The sequence below is a fragment of the Thrips palmi genome, unplaced genomic scaffold (assembly GCF_012932325.1).
Source record: "Thrips palmi isolate BJ-2018 unplaced genomic scaffold, TpBJ-2018v1 HiC_scaffold_19, whole genome shotgun sequence".
Taxonomy (NCBI): Eukaryota; Metazoa; Arthropoda; class Insecta; order Thysanoptera; family Thripidae; genus Thrips; species Thrips palmi.
Genome location: NW_023144628.1, coordinates 5860076 through 5886582, shown reverse-complemented (window position 1 = coordinate 5886582; position 26507 = coordinate 5860076). Strand labels below are relative to the sequence as shown.

The following is a 26507-nucleotide window of genomic DNA, read 5'->3' as shown; positions in this document are numbered from 1 at the left end:
CCGTAAGTAGGCCCACGCGGCGCTACGCGGCGCTGTGCTGCAGCCCGGGCGTTGAGGTCTCCTCTCCCCGAGGGTCTCCGTCTCCCTATTAGAAACGGGACGCCGTGTCGACTCGTCGTGTGCGCGCGAAAGGCTTCCACGAAATGACCCCTCCTCGGCCCGTGCGCGCCTCGCCACCGCCTCGCCGGGTCAGCCAGCCGCTTCCTTCACCTAATTGTCGGAGGAAGAAGACCAGGAACGGCAAAGCAAAAGAACAAGTCCCTACGAAAAAATACCAAGTTGAAATGGCTTGCAATGTGTCATCGCCATCATGAGTCGCAAGAGGCCACGGTCATTCATCCTGAATCCATATACACGCATATAGACGCCGTGAAAAATGGAACAAGGTGCAAATTGCACAATGTCCCTCCACTGTCTGTCCCCGCGCGAGGTCGCAAGGCCCGCGTGGTCGGAAGACCCGCGAGGCCGCGGATGCGCCGCCCGGCGGTGATAAGTTGCCTGGTTGCTACGCGTTGCTTCGCGTTGCTGCCAGTCCGCGCCGTTAGGCAAACCCGGTAAATGGCCCCACTGTTCCGTCGCGTCCGTCGCGGAGGAAGGGAAGAAAGAAGAAAATAACAGCCGAGGTGAGAAATGACTTGTCGACACGTGAGACTGAGACGTCGTCGTGCGAGTCGGACTCGGGCCGGGCCAGCAGCCCCCAACGTGCGAGTCCTCTTTAAACTTGCAAGTTTTGAACCGCAGTGAGCCCATTGTTTGTTCAAACGGGAGAACTTATTTGTACTATGTATGCTCCGAATACTTCGTAAGGTTTCAAGCATGATCTTAAAGAATTTCTTTGTTTATAAGTATCTTTTGAAAGGACGGTAATGTCAGAGAGGTGGTGAAGTCCTGGAATGTCGGCCCCTCCAGGTGACTTATGCCCGGCCCCTCTCGTCGTCCACAAAGTACTCGGCGTGTCACTCGATGCATTTCGCACAGGTGCGTGCGTGTGGGGACCGCTACGTCTCTCGCGTATCGCCCGCCATTTAAAAGGCCCCCTTTTTCTCCCCCCACCAAACTCACCAGGGAAAGACCGGAGCCCCTCCAGGTAGATGTCCAGCATTTCCGGCTGCTTCACGATCTCCACGATCATGGCGTCCTCCAGGCATTTCACTTTGTGTTGAACTGCAACAGAGAGCGGAGAGAAATGGGGTTAACGGAGGCGGTGCATCTTGCGACGGTCGATGCTATTGAAAGTCAGGTCAGCGGTATGCCACATGTACAAATGCTATTGAAAGCCAGGTCAGTGGTCTACCACATGCACACTTCCTAGTTGCAATCACCTATTCAAATCTTTAAAAAAGGGCAAAAACAGACCAAATAAAGGATTGGGCCCGACAGCAAAGCCTCTCCACTTTCCAGCTCACATTTGCAAATTGCTCGCTTTATTGTGCAAACGATTGTCATCACTTCGTGACGGTACGGTAATTGTAATTGAAGGGTCATTACCGAGGCGTACCGAAAGGCCCCACGACAAACGACGACCCCCTCCACCTTCCTTCCCCTCCCTTTCTCTCGGGTTCCTTGTCATTATTTATACATCGGGACGATCTAACTAGTGGACCCTACGCAACATACATACACAACGACTTAGTCCAGGCCAGATCTGCACGGTTTGTCATTGCTTGCGAGGTACAAGTGCGCGCAAGCTCTGCCTCTCTCACTCTGACACACACACAAAACGAGAGGAAAGCACACAGGCAAGCACACACATACACACACACATACACAAACACCGTGGCAAACGAGCGCTTTCAAAGAGAGGCAGGTGTTGTCGAAATCCTCACGTCTGCACGCCGAGAGCAGCGCGTCGAGTGTGTGGCGGGCAGCAGCACTTTTCCTGCGCGCTTCCTCACCGCGAAAGAAAAGTACAAACACACCACTCCGTTTCTCGCCATGCGAACGCGCGACGCGGCGCAACGCACAGAGACCCGTTGGACGCCGCAAGTGGAGCGCCGTCTCCAAAAGAAAAGGCGTCAGTCAGTCAAAGTCGCAGGGGAGTATTAGTCGTTTTCGTTTCTTTCCCTCTTAGCGCGGGATTTGTAAACTGTCACTTGAGGCAGCGCCGCTAATGGAATTCAACGCGCGTTTCCCCGACATTATCTGACATTTTCCCTCCATTATGCGAGCGTGCAGCATATCCTCCTGCACATGCGAGTGCGTGCGTGTGTGTGTGTGTGTGTGCGTGTGTGTGTGTGCGTGTGTGTGTGTGCGTGTGTGTGTGTGTGATGCGAGAAGATAGGGGGTGCGACTAATCGTCCCCGCTACATGAGAACTCCTCGCATAGTCCAGATCACATCGCCGGGATATTTTTCTTCGTATTTGCCCAGCGCGCCGCACCACCACTGCCAAGGCGCTGGCGTGCGCGCGCGCGTGACTGTGTGTGTGTCTACAATGTATGTACTGGGACAGCCGTGCTCTGATTGGTTGATCGCGATAATATCACTACTAAGTACCCACCACTGCCTGCGTTGGTGTGTGCGCTTTCGAATCAGGGAGCAGGCGGCAGCAGGTGTGTGTGCGGCTGAGGTTACACACACACAGCCATTTAACAGTGACGTGGCGGCGGCGCCTACCGCACTGGCGGCGCCGGGAGGACAAAGCGTTCCGATCCACCTCCTGCACCGTATCGCGTCGATTGATCGAAAAGCAGCAGCACTGGTGTGGCGGTGTTGAGGCTCACACAAAACATGCGCCCACCGCCATTCGCTTCCGCAGTCTCTCTCTCTCTCAATCGCACCGGACTGAGATTCTGGTAAAGATGACATTGCTCGCTCACACTAGCCAGTAAAACTTATCTTCAACCTCCCTATGTACACAAATCGCATCCATTCTCAAGCAAAGTTCGGCGAGCTCCTCGTCCTGCAAGTGCGCACTCTTCGGGCACGCCGAGGCCGGGCGAGGCAAGCCGGGGCCGTGCGTGTGCATACACTGGTTCGGCGGATGCAGGCCGGGCCGGGGCCGGGCCGAGTGAAAGGGTTGGCGGGGCCGGGGCGGTGGTGCCGTCGTGAGAGAAAGTGCAGGGCAGCTGAAAAAGCGCGAGGCTAAGCCGGGCGCGTTTATTGACGTCGCAAACGGTGGTGGCGCGGTAGTGCTTCCAGTGCACCGCCTCTCGCTTCACGCCTCGCGTGGCCTTCGCAAAGCATTCCGCCTCTAGAGCAATTTGGTTTTAATTTTAATTTTCAGAAGGGCCCTCGGTCTCCGCGCTGGCGAGGCGCTGGCAGTGCGCTGACCGTGCTCGTCTGTCCTGAAGGAGCCCTTGCCGGAGGAAATGAGACAATCACCGGCCGAGGTCGCCGATGATGGAAACATTGAAATGACTGCCGCCGCCAGCGGCCACCGCCTCACGTTTGAAGGCCGCGCGACGACGGTGGCGGGGCCCTGCAGGGTCACAGTCCGTGGACACTAGCGCTGGCTAGCGCCCGGCAGGGCGGGCCGGCCCGCCAGGCAGGCCTGTGTTGCGGTGCTGCCTACCCGGCCGTTCGCAGGGGCTCTCTGTCCCGGATTCGAATCCCCGCCGCTCTGCCCATTTTATTGCCCGGACGCGCGCCCTCGCGCTGCCTGACCCCGTTCAACGCGTCTGCGCAGCGCCGCACCGCGCCGCGCAGTGTCGTGTAGCATTATTCCGAGGGTGCCAGAGCAGCCAGAGCAGGCGGAGCACTGCACCTCGGACGTGCCGCGCGCCGCGTTCTACGGTGATTCATTTCGTGAATACATTACCCACGCACACACGCGCGGGGGGAGTACGGTGACACCGCGGTGTGTGTCTGTGTGTATGTGTGTGCGCGCCGGCAGCAGCGGGGCGACCCACAAGAGGTGAACGCCCCTTCGAATTCTGAGTGCTGCCGCTGCGGAGAGGCTGCTATGCTAGCTGCTCAGTGCAACAATAAGTAGTTGTTCTGTCTGTCTCTCTCTCTCTCTCTCTGCCCCCGCCACCGCTCTCTCCAGAGCCAGAGTCAGCTGGTGGCGGTGTGGTAGTTCGCCGCCTCGCCCGGCCTCGCCCGAAAATTCATACACACCGCCGCCAGTTAATGAGGCGGCGGTGCGTCGGCGCGCGCCAACTAGTCCGTGGTTATGTCCGAAAAGGCGGCGGGTTCCCACCGACCCGCACGGCCACACCGCAACTTTCGTCTCTCTCGCACCCATGGACGCACCGTATGAGGTGCGAGAGAGAGACAGCGCCAAAAACGACTGTCGGAATCATCCTGCAGCGTAATGGAGTCGCTTCAATTAGCTTTTTCGGACGCCCGGTCTAGCGCGGGCAACGGCCCCCCTCCTCCCCCTCGCTGACGTCGGCTGCTAATTATCGTTTCGGACTTGTGCATACTGAGGGGCAAGCTCCTCTAGACGGCCCTTGGGGAGGGGGGAAGGCTTTTGCCAGGGCCGAGTCCTAGGCGAAACCAGGACGGCGCTCGAAGGGCTCGTGCCTCAGGAAGTTAACCGTCTCTCGCTCTCTCTCTCTCATTCAGGCACCTCGTGTTTCCGGGACGCGCGGCGGAAACGGATAAAGGTCTGAGGAGGGGGAGGAAGTTGACACGAAGGGGAGGGGGAAGGCCTCCGTGTTTCCCACAGCCTTTTATATCATTTGCGGCGGACGAGCCGCGCAATCGGCCAATGGGAGATAAAAACAACCAGGCAGCGTCGTGCGAAGCGTGTAAAGGAACGGGACCCACACACCCCGCGGCACGCCGCTAGTTACGCCAGTGTCCGAGTGACCCTGCCACCCCGCCCCGCCCCACCACGCCACGCCCTGCTCCGCCACCGCCGAGCGCCGGAATGGTAAACCAGTCGCTAATTTGCTGAAACTCGGCGGCGTTTCATTTCGCTCCGGCCGACGCGCCTTGTGGCCTTTGCTGCCTGAATCCAGGCACGTCGCGCCGTCTCTCTCGCACTCGCGGGGCGTCCTTCAGGGTGCGAGAGAGACGGCGGAATCGGTCTGCCGGCCACGGCTCCGGCCGCACCTTTGCTTTTGCCGCACATGACCGCGCCACCAAGAAGGCAGGCGGGACGGTCCGCCGGGTGCAGCCTTGCACAGCGCGGTGCAGCCCACTGCACTGCGGCCAGCATCGCCACTTGGTGGGCAGTAAAGTCCAGACCCGCCGCTGCACTGTGCCCGCCTGCACTGGCCGTATAATATTCACGAACCCGCGCGGGCCGGTAGGAGGCCAGCACCGCCACCACCGCGTCGTTATTGGACAAATTATATTTAAAAAGAATAAAAACCACAGGCGACCAATTACGAGCTTTCACAAACAAAAAGAGACCTGCACGCGCGACAAATAAATGGTGAACAATTTCAAAATTATTGTAATATTTTAGTAAGGATTCACCTCAGTGGATAGCGAGGAAAGGCAGTGTTTCTAGAAAACGGCCGAATTCAGTACGGTTCCTTCGTCCTGCACTGGCGTGTCTCGCGTCGTCCGCGGTGTGGCGCCGCGCAATCGCCTCTATTGATCGCCGCTTCCGGCTGCAGACCGACTCCGGGAGCCGTCGCTCTGTCTCTCTCGCACTCGTGGGGCGTCTCCTGTGGGTGTGAGGGAGACAGAGCGACGGCTCCCGGAATCGGCGTGCCGCGGACACGCCGCCTTAACGGTTCCCCGCGCAGCGCAACATTAATGCCCCGCGTTTACACCGTTTGTGTGGCTGATTAACGCCGCACCACCGTAAAAAAATTCTGGTTGGAAAAAATTTAAGCTTTTTTGGACAAAATTTGTCCAAACACATTTAGTGTGCGCTCGGCTACGAGGCTGCAGTGCCTGAGAGTACAGTGGAGGGAGAGGAGAGAGAGAGGTCGCGGAACCGCGCGAGCAGAAGGGAGTGGTCACTCATTCATGATGTCCGCGGCGGTGCGAGCGAGCCGTCAGGTAAGAGGGAGGGAGAGAGAGAGAGAGAGAGAGAGAGAGAGAGAGAGAGAGAGAGAGAGAGAGAGAGAGAGTAATGACAGGGTGCTCATTGACGGATACAGTTCATTCAATGCAAAGCAAGTCGTGAGGCGCAACTACAACGCAAAGATGGTAAAAAAGAGAAGAAAGAGAGAGAGAGGAGAGCTGACCGCGCAGCCGGCGGCGCCGCTCGCAACACGCCCTTCGGCAATAAGAAGGTGTGAAAACGCGGGCGGTGCTTGCGGCGCCGGACTCCCGCACTCACTCAAGGAAAAAATCACGAAATGGTCCACGGATTTTAATGTCCGATGAATGGTGGCAGGGTTGTGCTGTTTCTGGTCTGGTCCTGGACCACGGTCCGGCACTTAAAGTGTCTCGCAGCCTCTGGTCGCTGACGTAGAGCTGTAAATGTCCTTGGCCTTTCGGACCGTTCCTTTATTTTTTTGCTGTCCTCTGTCGATTTTTTGAGAGAAAGATTTGCTTTCTAAAAGAGGAGCCATTCTGGACAGTGTTGAAGACGTAAACGCTTCTCTCATTCGTCAAAATATCTATAAGGTACAGTGAATTCTCGATGGTATGTTATGAAGTCAGCTGCACCACCATAACATGGAGAATCTTCACTCCACAACATTTAGAGTGTGTTTGTGGGGTCCAAATTAGTTGGTAGGTTTTGAGGGTGTTCTTTTGGCAGTGCAGCGGTGCCGACGCGACGAGGGAACGCCTCCGGGTCGCGGTGGGGCGGGTTCAACGCGCCGAGGGCATTTCGCGGGGCGCGCCCTGGCCTGGCCCTCGGCCTGGCCCCAGCCCCGGCCGACCTTCCATTGTCTTAGGGCCTTTGCCCCTATGGTAGTCGCCCATTCACTCCCAAAGCGTCTCGATAAATAACTGCAATTTATTTGCCGGCCGCAGCGCGGTCGTCAAGCGATGCGCTCAGCTACATACAAGGTATCGGCGAGACCACCCGGCTTTACTGCCGCCTCGACTACTTCATTTTTCCTCTGTGCCTTGTTCGAAAATGGTTACCTCTCCTGCGGAGAAAAAGGACCAAGGGAGGAGGGATATGAAGACACTCTTGTCGCCAACACGCAAAATTCCTTTGGGCTTTTCGTCCACAACTACTGCCATAGTGCACATGTAAGTTATGTAAAAATTTGTACATAAATGAGGTAGGATTTTTAAAATACTTGGGCACAGAAATAAATGTTCTTCTTAATTCATGTGTTAAATTTTATAAAGCTTCCGTAGTCACAAATATGACAATAGTTATGGACAATAAGACAACATAGACATTTATTGAGGGTACCGTCAAGAAAAATGTTTGATGTTCGACAGGTGACTGTGCAGTACTGAGCGTGTTGTGTGCGAGGCATCGGACACACCGTTCCACTGTTCTGGTGTTCTGTGAGAAAGGGACCGCCCAGCAGTTACCCCCAGAGGGGCTACTGTGGACTCGTTGCGCAACCGGGCGGCCACAAAGGGGCCAGTGACTGCCTAGATCAGCAGGCAAACACCACCAAACGAACAAACAGAGCGTTCCCAACACAAACACACAGCCAGGAAGTGCGGACGGGGGAAAATAATGGACCCAAGCAGCAGCAGCCGTGGGAGAAATCAATGCACGGCGAGGCCGTGAACGCGCCCTTATGCAGCAGTAACAACTTTGCCGCTCTCTCTCTCTCTCTCTCTCTCTCTCTCTCTCTCTCTCTCTCTCTCTCTCTCTCTCTCTCTCTCTCTCTCGCACACACACACACACACTAACGCCCCGGCACGTTGAGCGCAGGGCGAATTATATGCCGATTTTCCGCGCCAATGTCTGCGCGCCGCGCCGCCTGGGGGGCTGTCCGCGAAGCTCCGCGAAGCTGTCCGCAGCCAGGTCGTAGACAACGCGGCGACGAGCGACGGCGACCCCTCAACGGTCGCCGCGAACCGCGCGATAAACGGACGGGTTCGCAGACGGGCCCTTCCGCGACCGAGAAACGGCTGCTGCCACTGTTTGGCGCGCAAGCCTATGGCGGCCGCGACGCCCTTACACTGTTGTTGCTTTGTTGTTGTTGTTTTTCCAGTGCGGGCAATGCCCCCAAGGACGCGGAGACGACGCGGCGACGCGGCGGGGCTGGCCGCCTGTAAAATTCAACGCGCGCGCAAGGCTGTTGCACGGCCGTGTTGACAGACGTGCGCGTGCGCGGGGCGTGCGCGGGGCGTGCGCGGGGCGTGCGCGTGTCGACAGCGAGGGCCACCCGAGTGCCGCTCCGTCTCTCTCGCACTCACGCGGCGCCCTTAAGGGTGTGTGAGAGAGACGGAGCGACCGAGGCCCGCGGCCCGCGCCGGGCCCACCTGCAAGCTCGGACAAAGCGCGGGCCGTTTATAGTGCCGCGGTGCCGGGAATAGGGAATCGCATGGGAAGAGGACGACACCGGTGTGTTGGAAGTCCCTCGCGGACACCCCTCACGCAGGATGCGGACAGACACTCCGCAAAAGACATCTACACCCGAAGAGATGACTTCTTGGATAAAAATAATAATTCATAGGTTTTTCTGTTGTTTTTTTTTTGTGCATTTTTTAAGAAAAAATTCTTGATCCAGATATTTACAAAGATAAATTTTATTATATCAAAGATTTGGTTGTTTATTACTCGAAAAATGCAAAGATTTTTTTAACCGTGCACTGCACTGCAAGCAGGGCGTCATTAAGGCGAATGGCCGTCGCGACGATATGATCGCCGAGGGCGGCAGGGCAGGGCCTCCTCTGCATGGAGGGCAGATTCGGACCGCACCGCCTTGTCCGCCCTGCGCGCCCTGCGTGTCCGTCAGGCCCGGTCGTCGCCGAGGAAGGCGGTGAGAACAGTTTGCAGTGCGATAATTACTGCCTGATAGTGCGCCTTGCTTCCGCCTGGGAGCGCCGCGGCGGTGTCACAGCGCCGCCCGAAATGAAGTGGATATTAATGGCCGCTTTTACCAACACTTTTTGTATTGTTTTTTGCTTGTTTTGGGTTTTTGTGGAGACTTGCACGGGTGCACTGCGAAAAATTTCGGTATTGTCGGATGATGCCAACGTCATGGCCCCGTCTCTCCCTACGAGGCGACGACGACCTGAGCACGCCACTGTTGGGCAGGAAGCTCACCGGCGGCTCGGGCTCCACTCTTCCGTTGACGTTAACGAAAAATCGGCGCCATCTGCGGCCATCGGTGGGAAGGGAAGTCCTGGGCTGCCCTCGGCTGCCCTGGGCCGGCGGCTAGGCCGGGGCCATAACTCTGTTTGTCTGCCGCTCCCGAAGCGAAACCAAATTATTCGCTGCTCTCAACGACCGACGCACCGACGCCACGGCACTAGAAATGCAAAGTAACTTCCTCTACTCTGTCTCCGGACGAGGAGCTCTACTGGCGCATTTTTTTTCCGAGCCCCTTTTTAACGCGAGCGGTTCTGGCTAGAGAGAGAGAGGGGGGGGGGGGCTGAGCGGCGTGCGTGTCTACGAGAACCTCGCAAACGCCAGGAGCCTCGTCAAACACCGCGCCGAGTCGTCCGTCGGCAGCGCCGCTCGACGCGGCAGAATTATTGGGTGAAAAACGGTGAAAAGGCCGCGGCGCGTCCCGCCGCCACACTCTCCTCTGCGTCCGGTTTGCTCCGTACCGACGGTGCCGCCCCCTCCCCCACCCCCACCCCCGCCGGCGCCTCTTCGTTCCTGTGAGTGCCTGATAATCCCAGACGGCAACGGTATTACGCCCCACACCCTCCTGGCGGCCCCACACGCCAAAATGGCACACGTACTTAGGCGTATACGACGGCCGAGCCAGCACCCATCGCACAGTGGGCCGGCAAAGACCCTAACATTGTTTCCGTCCTCCTCGCTCCAACAGTGTACAGCCATTTTCTAGAAACTGCGTGTGCCCCGCTGTGCAGCACCCACTTTACCGGGAGTCAATCGGCGGGGCGGCCTGCCCTGCCGACTGCACTGCCAACTGCACTGCCGACTGCACTGCGAGAAACGGAGAGCACAACAGCGAACGACGCGGAGCATGCCGAAGCGATGCACCGTGTGGTTCCGGTACACCGCCTCCCTGGCTTGCGCTGGTTGCTGGCTTTCGTAGAACAAAACTTGCGTTTCTTCAAAAAAAAAATTAAAAATTTTTTTTTAAAAAATTTCTTTGCAATTATTTTTTTTAAGAATTTTTTTTAAGATTTGTTTTTAAATTTTAGGATAACTTTTTTAAAAAAATTTCTTTGAGAAGATGCAGATTACAATATTTCAAAATTTTAGTCAACTTTGAAGATATTTAGATCAGAAATATGGTGGAGTTGTGACAGTTCTGACAAGATACCCAGAGAGCTCCGTGACACGCACGCAAGAAACCGAAAGCGTCCCGTCACGGGCAGCGCGACGCGGCCGTTTTCGCGGAAGGGTCGCACAATTGAAGGTCGTGACGCACGGACTAGATGGTCACGTCACGCGTCGTCACGCGTCGTCACGCCCGTGACCGCGAGCCCGCACTGGAAGCCGCACTGGAACTCGCACTGGAAGCAGCGCGCGGCGCCGCAACCCACCTAGCCGCGAGACCAGCACCGCACGCGCACCAGCGACACACACACAGACACACACACACACAGAGGCGCGTTGCAGCGCTCTCGCTTAATTCGCCAGTGGTGTGGCAGAGCCAGGCAGAGCATCACGGACACGCGCCGTGCACACGACGGCGGGACGGCGGCGGGGCCGTGCGTTGCGCCCACGCGTAACACGCAGGCAGGCAGGCAGGCAACACCACGGCCTGGCCACGGCACGGCCCATCCTCCTCACGGTGTGGCCGCCAGCCTCGCCTCCGCCAGGCCGCCAAGCCGCCAGTGCAGACGGAGCCCGAGAGTCGTTTTCGTCGCTCTGTCTCTCTCGCACCTGCACGGGACGCCCCATGAGTGCGAGAGAGACAGAGCGACGAAAAGCGACTCTCGGCATCAGTCTGCCCGCGGACCACCGCCGCCAGGGCAGACGCCGACGTAACCCTCTCCGGCACCTTCTTCGCACGCCTTACACGCATCAATTTGCAATCTTGGTTATGCCGAACTCTCGCGCGGACTTGCTTTAAAATTTTAATTTTTATTTTCAGGATTCAAAAAAAATTATTTTAGTGTTTTTTTTTTTTTGCCCGGAGGTCTGACCCCGGCCCAGAACGGGCGGCGGCGCGGCGGAGCGGCCGAGGCGGAGCGAAGAGCCGCAAGCCCCGCGCAGCACGGTTCGGATGCCTATCTCACTTCTTTTAGGTAAATAACGTTTTATCGCAAATTCACATCTATAATGTAGGCTGCGCAGGGACTCTTTGCTTATTGCGGACTCAAACTTCCTCTCTCTCCCGTCCTTTTTCTTTTCTTTTTTTTTTGTCGTTGCCGCCTCTCTCGCACTCCGCGCGGTCCGGTGCGGACGGGCGATGTTTTGACCTCCATCCGCGGATGGCAGTGTAGTAGACGACCTAGACGAGCTGCATAGCACCAGACTGAGAGTCGTTTCCACCGCTTCCTCTCTCTCTCTCACCACTGCAGGAAACGCCCGATGAGTGCGAGAGAGACAGAGCGCCGAAAGCGACTCCCGGAAACAACAGCCCGCAGGCCCGGGCAGGCCCTTTGATCCCGTTTCTCACTCCCACGCGTCTCCAAGGTGGGCGTGGCCGAGGCCGGCGGCGGGGGAGAGAGGGGGAGGGGGGCGTCTTGCACAACCGCTGACCATTCGGCGCGGTGACGAAACCCCGCAGAGGGCTCGTTACTTTTCTTTCTTCTAGAGCCGCCATCTGTCGGGAGCGGCTCGAACCCTCGGCTCGGTTCGGTTCGGTTCGGCTCAGTTCGGTCTGCCAGCTCGGTCTGCGCGTCCGAGGCGCCAATCGATTAATTACCGCCGCGTTTCGATGGATAACGGGGCCGCGGGGCCGCGGCTCCAAGGCCCAACACTCCGTCTCTCTCGCACCGCCCCGGCGGAGCGCCCCCCGAGAGCGAGAGAGACGGAGCGAGCGGCCGGCCACGCTGCACTCAGATTCCCTGGAGGTTGCAGGAAGCGCGCCCGCTGCCCTTTCCAGGTACATGGGAGGCTCCAGGGACCCTCTGGGACCGCAAGGGCGCAGCACAGTCCTACAGTGCAGTGTGTGACTCTAGGGAGCATTAGCGGCACCCAGGACATGCGTACGCAGCCCGTTGCACCAGTGGGCCAGAAGACCGGTGGAGGCCAAAATTCTAGACGCGTCAACGTCAACAGCAAAAAGCTATGCTCTTTTCCCGCGTTGCTCCTCCTCGCAGTGCCGCGGCGGCAGCGGCTTTTACAGTGCAGGAGGCTCTAATTACCAATCATTTCACACGTCGCGCGGAAACATCATCGGGAAAAAAGAGCGCGGCACCGCGTCGCACACGACGCGCGGCTGTCGCTGTCCCGAGCGCGGGAAAGCGGCGGAAGGGGAAAACGAAACGAGGAAGATTGGCGAGATGCGAAGTGCGGCGCGCTGCTGCTGCCGCGCAACAGTCTTTCTCGTCTTTTTTCAATTCACTGCAAAATATTTTAATTTTAAAAAGTTTTTAAAAAAAAGTGAAAAAGCAAAGTCTAACCGACTGTAAATTGGTTAAAATTTCGTTGATTTCTCAAGCAAAACTAATGGTATTCTCAGAAAATTTAAATCCAAGTGAACGTCGTCAGATTACGTATGCGGTTTTAAATTTTCCAAGAAAACATTATGCTTCAAAATCATGCTGTTTAAAGCGTTTTTGAGTTTATTTTTGTTGTTGTTATTTTTGCCTTTCTTTCTGACGCACACGTGTGCCGCTGTCGCTGCCTCTGTCGCGACGCCTCCCTGCCGCGTCCCGCGCTGACAAATGAACCCAATAATTTGCCCTCCGCGCAATCAATGTTTTTTTCCCCCGACCGCCGCTTAGCCGCCGTCTATTCGCACGGCATTCCCTTTGAGATGCGCTGGCCGGCCTGGCCGGGCATTCCAGTGCCGTACAGTGCCTCACAGTGGCGCGGCGTCCACACGCTGTCGCCTCGCGAAACGCGTGTGCGCGCAGCAACGACAATTCACACCGATAAAAAATATTTTTGAAAAAAAAACTGCTTTACAGATTGTTGAAAGCACGTCACGGAGGTCGAGAGAGGCGTCACAGATCGTCACACCGCATCACAGGCTTGAAAAATCACGTCACAGACCGTGCCGGTCGGTCAGTAAAAAGACCCTGAACTCCTGAAATTGTTTTAAAATACTGAAGAATTTGAGGGAAAAATTGAGCATTTTTTTTCAGCTTCGCACTTTGCGCGGCGGGTTCTGGATCAGAAGGGACGCCCCGCCCCTTCCGGCGCCACTGCCGTCACTGCCGCCACTGCCGGCCGGCCGCCGGGATGAGGCCATAGTAGAGTAGCGGGGCCCGGCGGTTCACCACAATTTGCCCGGCGCAGCAGCAGGGCCGGGCAGGGCGCGGCGCGGACCACGACGCCGAGGCCGTGACGTCGGTGACGTCGCCACCGCTGCGCTTTACCGCCCCACAGTGCGCCAGAAGACCGGTGGAGGCGGCCCAAATCCCGGACGCGTTTTGAGCTCCAGAGTCGCTAAACAGAACTCGAACCGAACGTGTGACCCCACCAATGGGTTACTCTCCGAACGAGGAATCCATTGGTGGGATCACACTCTTGGTTCGAGTCCTGTTTAGCGTCTCTGGAGCTCAAAAGGCGTCGAGGGTTTTGGCCGCCGGCGCCGGTCTTCTGGCCCACTGTGCGGGGACGGCGCCGACACGCCGCCTGCACCAGTGCGGAAGTGCGGTGCAACCTCGCGGTCGCGCGGTCCGCGAGCAGCAGGCAGTAAACGTCGCCGGGTTGAGCTGTCGCCGCGCAGCCGAAGCAAAGCCGAAGCAACGCCGAGGCAAACCGGGCAACCCGGCGGCCGAGTCCATCCGAGCGGGAGGCGTCCGTCCATGAGACTTCGATTGGTAGCAGCTTGCAGTGGGCACGCGCCCCAACGCGGTGCATGAAAAATTTCCCTGGCGTTTTCGAGCCTGGGCCGCGGGAGCCCTGTCGCCCGCCCCGCCCCGCGCTCCGCCGGGCGGCTGGGTGCGCTACTTGGGTCGCTGACTTTCCTTTCCCCGGCGTGTCGGATGACTGGGATTGCCTGGCTGCGCCACGGCCGCGCTGTCGTATTAGCTCGATTTCTCTCCGCCCGCAGCACCGCGCAGCACCGCGCAGCACCGCGCAGCACGCAGCACCTCGACGACGCCGCTTTCCAGCCGCCGAGCGCCGCCGGGGGGCGCCAGGGGCACCCTACCCTGCCCGCGGACCAGCACCACCGCCCTCCTCCAAGAGCCGCCAGCCCGGGCCAGCCAGCACACTCCGATTCGGGGACCAACAACAAGGGCAGCGCGGCGGTGCTGCAAAGTCGCCCTGTCTCTCTCGCACCTATACGAGACGCCTCGTGAGTGCGAGAGAGACAGAGCGACGAAGACGACTCTCAGTCTGCAGCAGGGCCGGCAGGGCCTTGCTGGCGGGGCGTGGGCACGCCGGCGCCGCCGGGTCGTTCCGCTCGGGTGGGTGCGGGCGCCGTGCGGGCGGAGGTTGGGTGCCTAACGGGCTGCGAGTCGCGGCGACACTGCAGCATCGCGCCTCCAACGAGGCCCCAACGAGGCGCCTGGCCCCGGCATGGCCCCGGCCTGTGGGGTCCAGCCAGATGGAAGGGCCAGACCGAAGTGTCCAGCCAGATCCAGGTCCAGACAGGGAGGTCCAGACCGAGGTCCCGACAGAGGTCCCGACAGAGGTCCAGACAGAGGTCGCGACAGAGGTCCCGACAGACAGAGGTCCAGACAGAGGTCCAGACAGAGGTCCAGACAGAGGTCCAGAGTGGAGACCACGGCTGTTTTCCGGAGAGTCGCTTTCGCCCCCACGGGCCCAACCAATAGCATTCCAATCATGTGCAAATGTTGCCGCGCCTGCGCTCACCGCACTGCACACCGCACAGTGCAGGCGCAGGCTGGCCAATAACAGGCCGCGCGACGTCACGCGACCGCCGGCCCCGCCGGGCTGGCCAACTGTCCTACAAAATAAATAAAGCCGGCCTACAGAGCGCAAATGGTACCGGTTCGTCTTCCTGATCATAACAATGAGTGACCCGGGCCGGCCTCACTCATGCCTTGCTAATGGCTGGCGCGCGCCACGTGCACACCGAGGCTGAGAAGGGGGACTCCCCGGCGCCGTGTGAAGCGCCGACGGTTTCTTTCCGTCAATCGCAATGTGTGGGCAAAAGGAAACTGGGTCAGGGCCGCACCACCGCCATGCACCGCCAGGTGAGTGTGTAGTATGATTGTCTTCGCGGTCAAGCTTCCTTTTTCCTGCTCCTCTCATTCTCCCACTCCTCGTCCCTTCTTTCTCCTTTCGCAAGCGTGAGTTTGCCAAAATCGTAAACGGAGGAGAGAAAAAAATAATGGCGGTTTTTTATGATGGCCAGCTCGTTAAGAAGAGCAGTCTCAGACACGGCTTCAAAATGTCATTCCGAATATGTAGTACGTGTCTCTCGAACTCTAAAATGTCCACATGGCAGAGGGGCGCGCGCGCGCGCCCACACACACACACACACACACACACACACACACACACACACACACACACACACACACACACACACACACACAGTGCCACCCTTCTGCCGGAAACGCTTATCTGGCATCGCATCGCACAGTGCAGTGCAGCGGCCCCCGTTAATTCATCATAAGCAGCCATCTCGCATTAAACTCGTTAATTTGGTCGGCTTATTGCCCCGCCGGCCCCACCGCCGCGCTGTCCGTGATAAGCCCCGCCAAGGAGACGCGACGGGGCGAAAGGTTTACGAGTGGGAAAGCCGCATTGCTTGGCCTGACGGACGACCAGGAGAGTGTGTCGGTTAGGTAAGGGTTAAGTGGGTTGGGTCGGAATGGTATTGGTTTAGGGTTGGATAGGGTTGGGTTGGGTTGGGTTGGGTTTGGGTGGGGTAGGGTTCGAGTTCGAATCGCCGAACGAGCTCCTGCGGTTCTCGAGCCCTGCATCCCTCGGCACACAAATCTCATCTAGATGCGCGCGAGCACGGCGACAAGAGAGAGACAGAGAGGCCCCGTGATCGCGACAAGGATGGTGTGCTGCCGGGGGCACCGGGGCGCGCAGGGTGCTGCTGCAGGGTGCCGCTGCAGGGTGCCGCTGCAGCGGCGTGGCTCGCTTGGATCGACATCAAGGTGACCGACGTTACGGCCTCGTATCGCACCGCCCGCGCCTGCACCGTTACGAGAAGTGTTATTGTTGGCGGCCGCCATCTGGTTCCGGTCCTGTGTGTGTGGGGGGGGGGGGCGTGTGCAAAAATTTTAATGCAACCGAAAGTGGTTAGGGAAAAGAAACTTTCGGCTTAAGGGTCAAGGTTCAACCAGGGGTTTCGACTACCCTAACTGACCACATTGTAAGGTTGGGCTCGTGCGGTGATGAAACCGCAGTGCATATTCGCTGTCAAAATAGCAAAAATTGTTGTGTTTTTTGTGCTTTATGAACTTTTAGGCAAACTGCGCCAGTAGTGTCCCAGCAATTTATTCTCGTCTCGCTTTTTCCCTGCTCTCACAACAACACCAACGCCGTACTTCGTGCCGGCCGAGCAACAACAAGTGCTGCCTGTGCACTTTATAGGGGTGTCCGTGCGGTGGTGCTGGGAGGTGCTTGTGCTTGCAGCGCTGCGTCTCTCTCGCACTCATGGGGGGTCCCATAGGGGTGCGACAGAGATAGAGACGACGCGGCGACGGCTGGGAATCGCTTCAGACTGGCGACACGATAACGTGACGACGGGGTGACGCCGGGGTGACGCTAGTTGGCCAGCGCCAATAAAGCCGGCAATCTGATGGCGTGTGCACACTGTGCACCGAAACACGTAACATCCACTGACTTGATCGGCCACACGCGTGGAGTGTTAACCAAACGCCCAATTTTCCCTTCGGGTTTTCCTCGAGGTCGAAACGACGTTGTTTTGAAAGTGTTGCATCGCTATGTTCCGCCAGGCCATCCTCCTCACAGCCGGCCGCGCCGCGCCGCCAACAGACGGATTCTGAGAGTCGTCTTCGTCGCTCTGTCTCCCTCGCACTCACGGGGCGTCCCGTAAAGGTGCGAGAGAGACAGAGCGACGAAAACGACTCTCGGAATCGGTCTGCCGGCTTCGCCGGGCTTCGCGCTATTCGCACTACAAAGTGGATTTATTTCGGACGGCGATCGTTTGTAAAGCGGATAGCAGTAAAGCTATTGGGCCGCGCGCGTCTCGCCGCTCTCTCTCTCTCTCTCTCTCTCTCTCTCTCTCTCTCTCTCTCTCTCTCCGCAGCGGGGCGTTGCAACGGGTTGCCAACTTAGCCATCCAAACCGCACCAAGATTATCTTGTTGAGCCCCATCGACTGCCAGACCTCAAGCCTCCAGCCCACCGCGTGATCCCCAATTTACAATGCAGACCCCGTCTCGCACTCGCCGTTCGAGGTTTCGGGTTTACAGTGCCCCAAACGACTCGGATCGATAACCGCTTCGATCCTATCGAAAGGGCGTCAACCCGGACTGCCACTGGGTCGGCTCCCTGGCTGTTTGACGAAACGAGAAAAGTGGTTCGAGTATCCATCGGCAGCACCATCACGGCCCATCCATCCTCGGGTCTCGGAGCGCCGATGCAGATGCAGAGGCGAAATTGGCCACAGCTTCGAAAATTCGATGGATGTATAAGTGGATGCCACGAAGATAGCAACACCATGAGTAAAAGGCGATTCGAATCAATCACTTCAGCACCACACCTCCACACGAATCACTCACAGACACCAGACGTCCACGCCGGTTTCCGGCTGCTACTGTCTTTGTCTCTCTCTCTCTCTCTCTCTCTCTCTCTCTCTTTCTCTCTCTCTCTCTCTCCCTCCGGTACGGCCCGGCCCGCCACACCGAGTGACCTCCGCCGGCACACCTGGCCAGCGAAGGCCGGCCCAGCCAGCCGCTCAGCCGCTGCGGGTCCTAGGGCACTCCACTGCACCGCGTGTCCCCGCTGCGCAACGCACTGCACCGCAGCCTGCACTCTTTCACGACGATCGCACCTCTTTTCGTACAAGTTTCTGCGACATCAGCCATAACGGTTGATGCATCAATAACGAATACTTACGCGTCGACGATAAAATACTGAGGCAGTCTTTTTTTTACTGTTGCTTGCCAGCCCGAGACATCCCCTGCCCTCACTGAATGTTTTAATTTCGGTCGAGATCGAAACGGGGGAGGGGAGGCCCTTACCTCAGCCTGTCCCGTTAGCCCTTTACCTGCTACCTGCCCCCTAGGGCGCGGCCCTTATCAACTCAATACCCCCCCCCTCCTTCCCCGCGGCGGCACCGCGTCGAGGCGTCACAGCGCGTACCTGGCGCGACTCAAGGCCGCAAAGGGTTGCCGGGCCGCGCAGGGCCGCGCCGGGCGTGGGCGGACTAGAGCCCCACCTCGAGCCCCACTCCGGCCGGCCTGGGGCAGCCCGGCTCAGCCCGCCTCCCTGTTACCTGGCGGCCCGGCTCGCAAGCACGCCAGTCCACACATTTTTTTAAGGGCAGTTTTTTTGTTGTTGTCGTTTTCTTTTACAATCAATTTTTTAAATAAAATTTTGACTTTTTACTGTAAGGAAAAAACATGTTGCAAGTTGTGTCTGCGGAATGAGGAGAGTTCAAAGCGGCAACGCTGGCTCCGGTTGGGTCCACACCGTCCACACAGCCACGCCAAGATACACACACACACACTCACGCACACATACGCACACACGCACAGTCGCGTCCGCCCCCAGCGCAGCGCGCCGTGTCGCTCTGAAGGTCCCCAGCCGCTCCGCCACACCGCGACGGGCACCGCCGCCGGAGCACCCACACACGCACACACACACACACTCATGTTGACATTCCCCCCTCTCACTCACACACACACACACATCGTCGTCACGGAAGCTGCGAACAAAAGCAGCGGTGGAGCAGGTGCCTAACGACACAGAACACGTCATCTGCGTGCGGGGCGCGCAGCACGCGGGCCGCCATCCTCGAGTACAAGATGATGACGACGACGACGAGGGTGACGATGCTCGATTCGAGCGGCGGGCGTGCTCCAAAGCTTTGCGTCGTCGTCGTCGTGGAGGCAGTGTGGCGGCCATAGCAGGGGACCAACAGCACTCCTTTTACACTGTATGGAAATGAAAACGAATCTGAATGTATCGAATGTGACGCGCGAGCCTCACAAGGCCTCCCTGCAGGCATGAGGCGGCGTTGTGTGTGTGTGTGTGTGTGTGTGTGTGTCGCCCGGACTGGGGTGGCCTTGTATGGCGCGCCACGGTTTGGCCGGCTCGCCGCCCCGCGGCCCACTCGCCTTGCGAAAGTGCGCCATCGCCGCACACATTCACATTCACGTTCGCGTTGTTGTGCGCGCCGCCACACTGTCTCTGTCGCACTGATGGGGCTCTCCGTAAGGGTTCGAGAGAGACAGAGCTCGCGACGGAAAGTGAGAAGCGGCCGAAGACCGCAACCGCACAGCGCGCGCGCGTTTCTGTCCTTTTCATGCCTCCTCCCCTCTCTGCCCCTTTACCTACCTCCCCCTCTTCCCTACTGACACGGAAAAATGCAGGGCGACAGCCGTCCTGCGAGGGATTGAAATTGGAAAGCCAGGAAACAACAGTACGGTAGTATTCAGTAAGCTTTGCTGCATCGAATGGCTGTGGTGAGATTGTTTGAAAATCGGCAGCGCCTCGCAGCAGCGACCACAATGACCACACAGACACACACAGACACACACAGTCACACACAGCGCGCAAGACAGCGGCCGCACTAGATTAAACGGCAGTGTGGAGTAACTCAACTCAGCAGCTCTGGCAAGCTGGCAAGCGTCCTGTGGGGCACGGCGGCCACGGCGGTCGCACGAGGCGGAGTGGAGTCCATGGGAAGGCGACCTCTGGCAGGCCGCGGGGTGGCCGCGGGGTGGTCGTACCGTGCGGGGACGACGCCACCCCTGTCGGCCACCACACAGGAGGGCAGAGAACCTGCTGTCACATCCCCGTTCCTCCACAGCGACGCAGAGAGCCTTTCTTCCCTGTCAAGCAGCTGGTGGTTTGGGCGCGGTCCCCGCGTGCAGCCTATCTAGGTCCGCGAAGGGCCGCGCGATCCCACAGGGCATGGCATCGGACTCGGCTAAGCTCGCTCCGCGAACCATGGAAATGTTTGTCTCTATCCGCAACATCGGCGACATCGGGACAGAACAGGATCGGGTCGCTATCGGCTCGCGCTACCAGACGGCCAGCGCTAACGGCAAGGCGCGGCACGGCACGGCACGGCGGGGTCAAGCGGCAGGGCAGGGCACGGCACGGCAGTGCACGGGGAACCTGCAGGGAACCCGACTCACGTCCGACATCGAAATCATATATACAGCGGCAGGCAATTGCCCTTTCCAGGAAATTGCGCCACCAGCTTTGACGAGGGCTGGCCGAGGGCCGGCCGGCCAGGCTGTTAAGGCGCGTGCCCCGTGTCCATGTCACGGTGCAATGCCAGATAAATGGGAGCGCTGGGAGGGGGAGGGGCGTCGGTGCATCCTTTGCCACGCATCCCCGCGTTCATGGCAGCGTTCATGGCAGCGAGTCCGGGAGTCCGGGCGGACGCACAAGGTGTTCCGCGAACTTGCAGCCGAGGCGTTTCGTCGCTCTGTCTCTGTCGCACTCATGGGGCTCCCCGTCGGGGTGCGAGAGAGACAGAGCGACGGAGTCAGTCTGCAGTCAGCGAACCGCGTGACCGATGAAGTGACCCCGCCGGCTCCGTGATTGCTGTGGCGACAAATGAGAGAAGGAACGAGAGTGGGCGCACGAAGGAGAGGCCGTGATCTACCGTACAGTGCCGTGCAGCTCGCCGCGGCACGCCGTGGCACGCCACAGCACGCGTGCGGACGTGACGTGACGTAAATGGTCTGCCCCTAACGGGGCTCGAACCCGCGACCGACCGAACGGCCGGCCAGCCGGCCAGCCAACCGTACCTGCTTCGCGCTGCTTCGAGCTGCCCTTTCTTGCACTCCTTTGCAGCAAGTAATTGAAGCGGTCTCATTAACCTGCTATCGGTGGTGGAGCCCCGCCCCGCCCCGCCTCACTCATTGTCTCGCCTTACGTAACTGGCCGACCTAGCGTCTCGCGTGACAGGGCCGGCAGGGCGTCGCGTTCGGAAAAGCGATAAAAGCCGCTGGTGGCGACACGCTGGCCGCGGGAAAGGCGGGGCACCGCGGGCCGCGTGTCGGGATTCGAACCCGGGTCACTCGCTCTCCGGGTCAGCGCGCACACAAGGCGGTCACGGCGCAGTCTGATTCCGAGAGCCGTTTCCATCGCTCTGTCTCCCCACAGTGTGGGAGAGGCAGAGCGACGAAAAAGACTCCCAGTGTGCAGCTGGGCTGGCAGGCCTACAAGGCGGTGGTTGTCACGGCGGCGGTGGCTGCAGTGCGAAGCGTGATGTGACAGCCCGCCGGCCCATTCGACCGTTTGGCGGCACCACGCCACCGCGCGGTGGCTGATGTGAACGGAGTGACAGCCACCGGGTGCCGGCGGCCATGCCGTCGCTCTGTCTCTCTCGCACTCATGGGGCGTCCAGTACAGGTGCGAGAGAGACAGAGGAGGGCCCAGTCAGGGCAGCACGACGCCCCGGCGGCTGCAACATGAACGAAACGACAGCCACTACTAGTGTGCCCGCTGGCTGGCTCCGCTGGCCCATTTGACCGTTTGGCGGCACGACGCTGCCACTCGCCCGCCAGCAAAGCGTGTCTCACTCCGGACAGCACTTTCGACGGCCTGTCTCTCTCGCACCCTCGCGGAACGCCCCATGAGCGCGAGAGAGAGAGGGAGAGGCCCCCCGTTCGGAATCAGTCTGCAGGGGGCAGCAGCGCCGTCAGTGACAAGTGAAAGCAACAACTGTCAGTCAAGTTTTAAGTCGTTATCCACGCGGTTGGTCCGACGCTGGTTAGAATCTAACTAAGGCTTACTAAGCGAACTTTTGACAGCAAATTTTCTTCTCCCTGCCGTCACGATCTCCTCATCACAGCAGCGGGCTCCTTCAAAAAGTCAGTCAGAGGGTGGAAAAATCAACCCCATGATAAGTATTAAATAACGCTCGTTTTCTTAAATAAACCTTTAAAAAAATCTAGTTTGAAAAAATAAAAACAAGCTGTAGGATGAGTAGTTTAAATTGCACAGCTCGCGCGATATATAAATGATAAGATTTCTCAGGTGTTTTTCTGAGCGTACCTTTGCTGGTCTCCGCGCAGAGCGCAGGCCGCGCCACGAGGACGACGGCGAGGACGGCGAAGAGCTCCCTTAATCCAATCATGGTGTACGGGCGCACAAAAAGAAACTCACGTGTCACTCACACTCACACACACACACACTGGCACTGACACTGCTCGAATTTTCTTCCCCTCGGATGTTACCGCCTTCTGCTGCGACTGGAGGAGGTCGCTCTCCGTCCCATGCCCGCGGCGGGGAAGCACACAGGGAGACACTGGTCCGGTTAATCCACTGGAAAATGGGGGGGGGGTCACGGCGAACGTGGGTGGAGACGCGCGCGGCGCGGCGGCCTGGGGTACACGCGCGGCGCCGTACAGGTGAGAGCGCGGCCGCGGTCGGGCCAAGACTGGACTGGCTGCGGCTGGCTGCGCTGTGCCTCTCCGGCGGCGCGGCGTGGCTCAACCCGCTCCCCGTCCCCCGCCCCCGGCCCGCCGCCGCCGCCGTGCCCACACCTAGCCGACAATCGGACCCGGTAGGACCCAGCCGCACAGTGGGCCAGAAGACCGGCGGGGGCGGCCAAAGCTCTAGACGCGTTTCGAGCTCCAGAGTCGCTAAGCAGGACTCGAACCGAACGTGTGACCCCACCAATGGATTCCTCGTTCGGAGAGCAATCCATTGGTGGGGTCGCACGCCCGGTTCGAGTCGCATTTAGGGACTCTGCAGCTCGAAACGCGTCTAGAGCTTCGGCCGCCTCCACCGGTCTTCCGGCCCACTGTGCGACGAGCACCGACGAGGCGGGGGGTGGGTGAAATGGACCAGCCGCGCCGCACTCCGGAACAGTGAGCTTTGGTCGCTCTGTCTCTCTCACTCTGGCGGGGACGGCCCGCGAGTGCGAGCGAGACAGGAGGCACGGCGACGGCCGCCTCGAAGGTTGACGGGTGTGAGTCCTTCGTCACGACGGCGGCGGCGCGGCGGTCGGAACGGTCCGAACGACCATGACGCCTCCATGTTCGAAGCAACAAAGACGCGGCGGGGTGGCCCGGGTCAAGCCGCACGCTGCGGTGCATGCGTGTGTGTGTGTGTGTGTGTGTGTGTGTGTGTGTGTGTGTGTGTGTGTGTGTGTGTGTGTGTGTGTGTGTGTGTGTCCGGGGGGAGGGGGAGGGGGAAGGAGTACCCGAAGTGCCCCGAGGGCGCGGTAGGGCCTCTGACCCGGCCCCGAGCGCCGGCTAAACGGTTTGGGTGCCGTGGGTACGTGCCGGGACTGCCGGACTGCCTGCTCCAGAAGCGGCACTTCGAGAGAGGTAATTGCTGCACTAATTTAAGAGGGTGTTACTTGCCCGTCGTCGGGGGTGGGCCTGCGCCGGCCTGGGGCCCACTTCTCGGAAAAATAACACGACTCCTCCCTAGTCAGCAAGCAGACTGATTCTGAGATTCGATCTCGCCGTTCTGCCCCTCTCGCACCCACAGTGGACGCTTGGCGTGAGTGCGGGAGAGACAGAGCGGCGGATAGGACTCTCAGAACCAGTCTGCAGACCGCGTTTCGGCGCGGCCCCCGTGGAGGTCCGTGGACCTCTCGGAATGCGTGGGGGTGGACGGCGGCGCGCGGCCCCCACACCGTCAGAGTGTTTCCCCCGGTTTACCCGGAGCGGCCCGGCCGTCGCGCCGTTTGACGCAACACCGCGACATCGGCGCGGCCGGCCAGCAGGCTTTTGTCTTTGCCTCGCTCTGCTCTCGCACGTCTCGCACCCACGAGGCCCCGTCGGGGAGTCAGGCAGCCTGCAGCCGGCCGGTGGGTTCGGCCACTCGCATGACACTGTCGTGCCGGCGGCGGCCGCCCGAACCCGCACTTACCTTTGCACCAAATGACTCCTTTTTTAGCGTTGCACAAAAGTGGGCCCCGCGTCCCCGCGGCGCCATTCGCCCGACTCTCCTCACGAACGCGTCCGCGGACGGACGAGGAGACGCACCGGAAGCTAAACACAGCGCTTCGCTTGCGTGCGTGCCGAGTTTAAGTTGCCGCCGCGGCGTCTCTCTCGCACCCCTGCGGGACGTACGGGTCGCCCCGCGAGTGCGAGAGAGACAGAGCGACGAATGCACTGCTCAGCCCGCCGTCGCGTTCAGAAAACGTAGGCGTGCCTCGACCCCTCCTTGGAGCCGGCGGCCGAGCAGAGAAATGCCTGGCCGGACGTCTGAGAGAGAGAGAGAGAGAGAGAGAGAGAGAGAGAGAGAGAGAGAGAGAGAGAGAGAGCGTGCAGTCATTATTTTATTTCGTAAATTCGTCGATACAATTAACGCGCCGTTTTTCTACGAAGGGCAGGAAGCGGCGCCGCATTGCAATTGCGTTTCGCGTCTCGCGGCCTTTGCTATAAAGTAGGCCGAAGAGGCCGGGGTGGCCGCCGCCGCCGTGCCTTGCCGCCGCGGTCCCAGACCGCCAGGCCCGCCAGGCCACAGAGAGGGAGAGAGTATAAATTGAATGCGGAGACAAGGCGCGCAGGGGGAGGGGTTCGGGAATAACTTAATAAATCTTCAATTGTGCTCACGTGTGGCGCGGGGGGCGGGGCGTGGCGGGGGCATGCGCATGCCTTCCTTCCTATAGCTCACCGCGAGGAACATGATCTACGCAAATGAAGCCGTTTCACTCGGAACTAGTCCGCCAATATGGAGAGGCGTTTCCGCGCTACTCGTATATTCAGTTAAGGTGATGGATAAAAGCGCCATTCCCATTCCCCCCACCCTCCCCTTTTTGCTCGTGCTGCGGCCGAGGGCTTTCTTCGAAATTCACCTGCGGCGCCTGCGGCAGCGCGATCAACTTTTTATCTGAAAGTCAAAGGCGTGCACTGTTGCTGTTGCCATTTTGTTTTTGTATTATTATTTTTTTTCACTCTTTTCTCAAACTGCCCCCATTAAAACACAGGGTGACAAAGTGGCCGCGACTGCAGCCTTTGCCTGCCGAGCGCGGTTCTCATGCCGCCGTGCTGCCGGCGAGGGCGCCCAAACGAGACAACCGTTTACGCAAGGACAGACAAAGACTAGCGGCCGCAGGACACATCTCCCTGGCCTTCCCGGAAAGCCGTTGCTGATAGGGGGCCGTCTGCAACGGACGCGCGTCTCAACCGGAGTGGGGTGGAGCCAGGGGCAGGGCGCTAAAGAGAACACGGTAGCCAAAATAACGCAAAGTTTTGACGTCGAAGTGGAACCCCGTGTTGATCGAAGTCAACCGTTTGCAGGTTATGTCGACATAATTTTGGCTTATTCTGTTCTTTTTGGGGTGTCTAGACATCATTGCAGCAGTTTGATTCACTTCGAAATTCCCTCCAATAGCCATCATACGCAAACGTAACACCTGAAAAAGACAGCGGCATTTCGTTTCGCTATTACTCTTCGCCTCAGGTCGGGCCACGAGGTTTCCGCGCGGGCCCCGGGCCGCGTGCGCCCTGACTTGCCGTGTTGTGATATCGTCGACGCTCAATCTGTCGTCGTGAGATGTGTTGCCGCGCTCCGGCAAGTACCTCTCGCTGCCTCACTCGTGACTCTTCCGCATTTTGTGTGCATTATGGAGTCTGCGGTGGCGGCGGTGGCGCGTCCCGATCGCAACGGTCGCCCCGTTCCCGCGCTCCCGCGCAAATTTTGAGGTTATCTGCGCGCGCAAATTCGAAATCGCGTATTTGTTTACCACAAGCTCGGCGCTCGCTCCGTCCGAGGCAATCTGTCGCGGGCAATAACACACACTCGCTTCGGATTGAGCCGCGGCCTTATGAGCCCGGGCCCGCTACGTTGTTTATAGTTTTGTTTCGGACAATAAAGGGAGTCTAACGGCGCGGCCGACACGTGTAGACGGAACGGGCCGCGTGCGCCGTCCGCGGCGCCCGCGCGCTCGGTCTCTCAGGGCCACAATACACCGTGTGCTCGGCGTGCACCGCGACAGGTAGTCTCACGCGTGTCCCGTGTCACCGGTGCAATTCTATTGTGGGGGGCATTCTATTCGGACGCCGCCGTGGCGCGGCGTCGCGGCGTCGTGGCGCCCCCCGTCTGGAATATGACCATTATTGAGCGAGCACAGTGCATGGAGCGGCTCATACACTCACTCGCTCGCGCACACTCACACACACACAAGCAGGCAGGCCCGCAACGCTAAGCGGCGGCTTCCGTTTCCATGGTTACCGTCCGGCCGTCTGCTCATCGCAGCTGTGCAGCTAATTAGGCTTACGGAATAGAGAGAACACTGTTGGATGGAGATTTCAACGCGCGTGACCCGCTGAGGCCGGACTCGCTGCGTCTCTCTCGCACTCACGGGGCGCTGCGGGAGAGACAGAGGCCCTGGTCTTGTCTTGTCCGAGCTCATCCGTGCCGAAAGGG

The 26507-nt window shown here is 59.2% G+C and overlaps 1 protein-coding gene across 1 annotated transcript in view; it reads right to left on the bottom strand.

Moving 5' to 3' along the window:
* The window catches only part of LOC117646272, a 34369-nt gene extending 11834 nt beyond the window's left edge, over positions 1–22535 (bottom strand). The window contains exons 1-2 of the mRNA XM_034387112.1: positions 22173–22535; positions 1063–1164 (exon numbers count right to left, since the gene is read on the bottom strand). Coding sequence (XP_034243003.1) covers positions 1063–1164; positions 22173–22254 — 184 coding nt within the window. The 5' untranslated portion in view covers positions 22255–22535. The remainder of the gene's footprint in view (positions 1–1062; positions 1165–22172) is intronic.
* Between the last annotated feature and the right edge of the window lie 3972 nt (positions 22536–26507).